This window comes from Dipodomys ordii, unplaced genomic scaffold (assembly GCF_000151885.1).
Source record: "Dipodomys ordii isolate 6190 unplaced genomic scaffold, Dord_2.0 Scaffold17, whole genome shotgun sequence".
Taxonomy (NCBI): Eukaryota; Metazoa; Chordata; class Mammalia; order Rodentia; family Heteromyidae; genus Dipodomys; species Dipodomys ordii.
In genome coordinates this window covers 12874486-12879369 of record NW_012267233.1, presented here as the reverse complement: position 1 = coordinate 12879369, position 4884 = coordinate 12874486, and the positions used below count along the sequence as shown (strand labels likewise).

The 4884-nt window shown below is 40.4% G+C and overlaps 1 protein-coding gene across 3 annotated transcripts in view; it reads left to right on the top strand.

The window, feature by feature from the left end:
• Mtdh (metadherin) overlaps window positions 1-4884 on the top strand; it is a 75605-nt gene that overhangs the window by 16700 nt on the left and 54021 nt on the right. For all 3 annotated transcript variants that reach the window (XM_013012492.1, XM_013012493.1, XM_013012491.1), the window contains exon 2: window positions 1636-1737. In XM_013012492.1, the coding sequence (XP_012867946.1) occupies window positions 1636-1737 (102 nt within the window). The remainder of the gene's footprint in view (window positions 1-1635; window positions 1738-4884) is intronic.

Here is a 4884-nt window from a genome sequence, read left to right as displayed (position 1 = left end):
CGGCTTTTTGCTTATGTGGTGCTGAGGAATCGAACCCAGGGCCTCATGCATGCAAGGCAAATGCTCTACCACTGAGCCACCTTCCCAGCTCCTCTGAGATTTCTTGACTGTTTCCATACCGTACCCTTCCCCCCAAGATGTACACAAATACAGAATGCTAGATAAGAGAGGCAATATTAAAGTGGCAAGGGCTGGGAATGTGGCTTAGTGGTAGAATGCTTGCCTAGTATGTGTGAAGCACTGGGTCAATTCCACATAAACAGGAAAAACTGGAAGTGGCACTGTGGCTCAAGTGGTAGACTGCTAGACTTTGCAAAAGAAGCTCAGGGACAGGGCTCTGAGTTCAAGCCCCAGAATTGGCAATAAATTAGAAAGTGGCAAAACAATATAGAAGATAGAAAACACATCAGAAAGAAAATTTGGCCAGGTGCTAGTAGCTCACACTTTAATCTTAGCTACTCAGGCAGCTGAGATCTGAAGATTGTGGTTCAGAGCCAGCCAGGGCAGGAAAAAGTTTGTGAGAGTCTTATCTCCAATTAACCACTAGAAGACCAGAAGTGGCTCTGTGGCTCAAGTGGTAGAGCACTAATTTTGAGCAAAAAAGCTCAGGAACAGTGCGTGGGCCCTGAATTCAAGCTCAGTGATCAACAAGAAAGGAAGAGTTGGGGGCGGGGGAGGGAGGAAGGAAGGAAGGAGGCAGGCAGGTAGGGGAGAACTTGGCTTTGGTCATTAGTTGTCTTTTTTTTTTTGGGTGCCAGTCCTGGGACTTGAACTCAGGGCCTAGGCACAGTCCCTGAGTTTTTGTGTTCAAGGCTAGAGATCTACCACTTTGAGCCCACTGAAGGATTACAGAGACATGTCTGCACCACTTGTCACTTACTGTGATACACCAAATCAGTTTCTAAAGGTAAAGTACAGCAATCCTAATACAACAACATAAGACGTTTGAGCTACCTATAAGTGGCCACTAGTGATGTGACAAGGAGAGACCAGAGACATCAATTATAACACCAACTTTTGTTTTTTGGTCAGTCATGGGGCTTGAACTCTGGGCCTGGGCGCTGTCCTCAGTTCTCAGCTCAAGGCTAGCACTCTACCACTTGAGCCACAGCGCCACTTGTACTTTTCTGTGGTTTATTGGAGATAAGAGTCTCACAGGCTTTCCTGGCTGGGCTGGCTTTGAACTGGGATCCTCAGAACTCAGTCTCCTGAATAGCTAGGATTACAAGCATGAGTCACTAGCCACCCAGCCTTCATAACACAAACTTTTAAGAGAGCATTTATTCAAAATTCATGTCTAGTGAATCAGGGCTAGATTAAATCTCCTTTTAATTGTCTCTATTTTGTTAATTTTGCTAGAGAGACTAATATCTGAGTGAGATCAGAAAATTTGTGGTATGGAACTCTGTTTATAGATTCTTTATGTCACAGAACTTTGTTATTAGGGACAATAGTCCAACAAATCTTAGATAATATTTTTTTTAATCTTAGATAATATGCTATACCAAAACAACCTTGTTAATTTGGACTTCAGAGTAAAAACTGGGTGTAATATATGTTGCTTCCTGAGTGTAAATCTTTGGTTTACCTTCCAAGCCAGTTTGGTTATGTGATGTTTTCTTTCTACTCATGCAGCCAAATGGACGGACTGTTGAAGTGGCTGAAGAGGAACCTGTTCGAACAACTCGAAGTATAGCAGCAAAGCAACCACCAGAGACAGATAAGAAAAATGAGAAGGTAAGTTTGGGAGCATATACAATTACATGAAAGGTTTTTAATAAAAGTTATGTTTATCTGTTTTTGTTGATATTGTACCTGTAATGTGAAAAATGCTTAGCAAAATTGTCCAGTGGTATTGTTAAAATAGATATCTGTTACAGTGAAAATCTAATTGTCTGAAAAACAGATTTCTGTTCCAATTCTAATTAATAGAGTTTGTTTTTATAAAAAAAAATAATTCGGTACTTAAGTCATTACTAAAAGATTTGACTCTGCACTTTATTTTCAATGTGAAGTTTCCAAATGTTTTATACCCCTTAAATGGTACGTTCTTGGGATCTCATTAATTTTCAAGTTGCTGATAAAACTGACTCATTTATACTTGATTTAATCTTGTTTGGAAACAGCAAAATAAACTTGATTTATATTTGTCATTGGGTTTCTTTTTTTTTCTTTTGTTGGTCGTGGGGCCTGAACTCTGGGCCTGGGCGCCGCCTCTTAGCTCTTCAGCTCAAAGCTAGAGTACTACCACTGGAGCCACAGTGCCACTTCCAGCTTTTTCTGCTTATGTGGTGCTGAGGAATCGAACCCAGGTCCTTATGCATGCAAGGCAAGCACTCTACTACTGAGCCACCTTCCCAGACTCAGTAGGTTTCAATATAACATTTTTGTACATTTTTACAAGGTACTCTGATCTTCCTCCCACCCCATTCCTCCAGCCTCTTTTATTTCCCTTAACAGTATGAACTGGTTGCTTACAGTTTCCTCCCCTGACCTCCTTTCCTCTAGAGTTTAAACTCACAACTTGCACTTTCTACACAAGCACTCTACTACTTGAGCTATAGCTCTAGCCCTTTTTGCTTTGGTTTCAGAAAGTCTCTCACTTTATTGACCAGGGCGAGGGGGTGCTAGGGATGCAGCATCAGACTGTAATCCTACTAGGCCTGTCACATGGAATGACATGTGTGTACCACCATACCTGTCTGGTTTGTTGAGATGATGTGTTATGTTTTTGTCATCGTTGTTTTACAGTATTATGGTTTGAACTCAGAACCTATACTTGCTAGGCCAAACATTACTATTTGAGCCACACCTGTAGCCCTTATGCTACAGTTTCTTATAACTTACAGTTTCAGAACATCTTTGAAGAATGAGTGAGGAAGCAGTTCTTCCCTATAATCTGGTGAAATTGGTCTAGATTTAAGGCAGCTGCTGGTAAAATGGCTTGAAACAAAGGATAGTTGTAGGAAAGAACAGAATTTATGTCTGACTTTGACAAAAAAGTAAATCATAAAGGACTTGCTTTAACAAATAAGCATATAATTAAATGATTGTGAGATTATAGAGTGGATAGCTGATATGTTTGATATAGATTTCCCACTGTTACTTCCTGGTGATAGTCTGTTAAACTCAGTTTTGCTTCCCTCCTTAAATGATCCTGAAAATTTTGATAGACTAATTAGTGAACTATTATTAATCAGTTTAAAGTCTAAAGTTTATAACTATTGTTCTGTTTTTTGTTTGTTTTGTTTTTATTTTGGTACTAGTCCTCAGAGCCTGGGCACTGTACTAAACTTTCCTGTTCAAGGCTAGCACTCTACCACTTGAGCCACAGTGCCACTTCCGAGTTTTTGTTTTTTGTTGGTCTTGGGGCTTGAACTCAGGGCCTGGGCAATGTCCCTGAGCTTTTTCCCTCAAGATTATTCTACAGCTTTTGAGCCACAGTACCACTTTTGGCTTTTTCTGAGTGGTTTTCTTGGAGATGAGAGTCTCATAGACTTTCCTGCCTGGTCTGACTGAACCACAATCCTCAGAGAACAGCCTCCTGAGTAGCCAGGATTATAGGCATGAGCCACCAGTGCCCAGCTCAGATTTCATATGAGAGGTCCTGAGTTCAAGCCCCTGTACTGTGTTTCCCCTCCCCTACAAAAAATATATATATACTGTATATATGCACATGTATTTTATTTTTATTTTTATTGTGAAAATACTGTACAGAGGGATTACAATTACATGGGCAAGATAATGAGTACATTTCTTATCAAGCATTGTAGCCTCCTCCTTTGTTTCCACTTCCCATCCCTTCCCATCCCCCTCCCCACCCCTATATGCACATGTATTTATATACATTTGTGTGTATGTATAAATACTTGTACTTTAAAAGTGCTAAAAAAAAAACCAGATTGAATATCTGCACAGTCAAATTAAAACAGCATTGGAAATCTCACAAGAGCTGGGCCTGGTGGCTCACACCTGTAATCCTAGCTACTTAGGAGGCTGAAATCTGAGGATTGCGGTTCAAAGCCAGCCAGGCAGGAAAGTCCGTGAGATTCTTATCTCCAATTAATCAACAGAAAACTGGAAATGGTGCTGTGGCTCAAGTGGTAGGGTACTTGCTGTGAGCTGAAGAGTTGAGGGACAGTGCCCAAGCCCCCCAACCAACCAAAAAAGCAATGGTCTGGCACATAGTATATATCTATGGTTGCATGAAGATTGGCAAAAAAAAAAAAAAGATTAGGAGTTTCTATTTTTTATTTTGTTTTTTGTTTTTTTTGTCGGTCGTGGGCTTGAACTCTGGGCCGGGGCGCTGTCCTTCAGCTCTTCAGCTCAAGGCGAGCGCTCTATCACTTGAGCTACAGCGCCACTGAGTTTTTATTTTTTAATTGTCATGTATTTGTACTTACTTAACAAATGTGTATTTGGTATAATGATCAAATTAAAGTGGTTAGTATTATCTTTTTAGGTATTATTATTGTTAGTGTCAAGAACTTTCAACCTCATTTCCTCTTGTTATTTTGAATTGCTATGTAGTTAATGATTATAGACTATTACCTTTTGTACTATAGAAGATTGGTACTGTTTTCATCTCAACTCTTTATTTTTGTACCTATTATCTACCCTCTTATCCACCTCCTTCACCCTGTCCTTGCTAGTCTCTAATGACCTCTGTTTTATTCTCTGCTTCTATTTTACATATTACGAATGAAGAGAATATGTGGGGAAAAAAAATTTTTTGGTCCGGTTGTGGGGCTTGAACTCTGGGCCTGGGCGCTGTCCCTCAGCTCTTCAGCTCAAGGCTAGTGCTCTACCACTTGAGCCACAGCGCCACTTCCAGTTTTTTCTTTTTTGCTTATGTGGTGCTGAGGAATCGAACCCAGGGCCTCA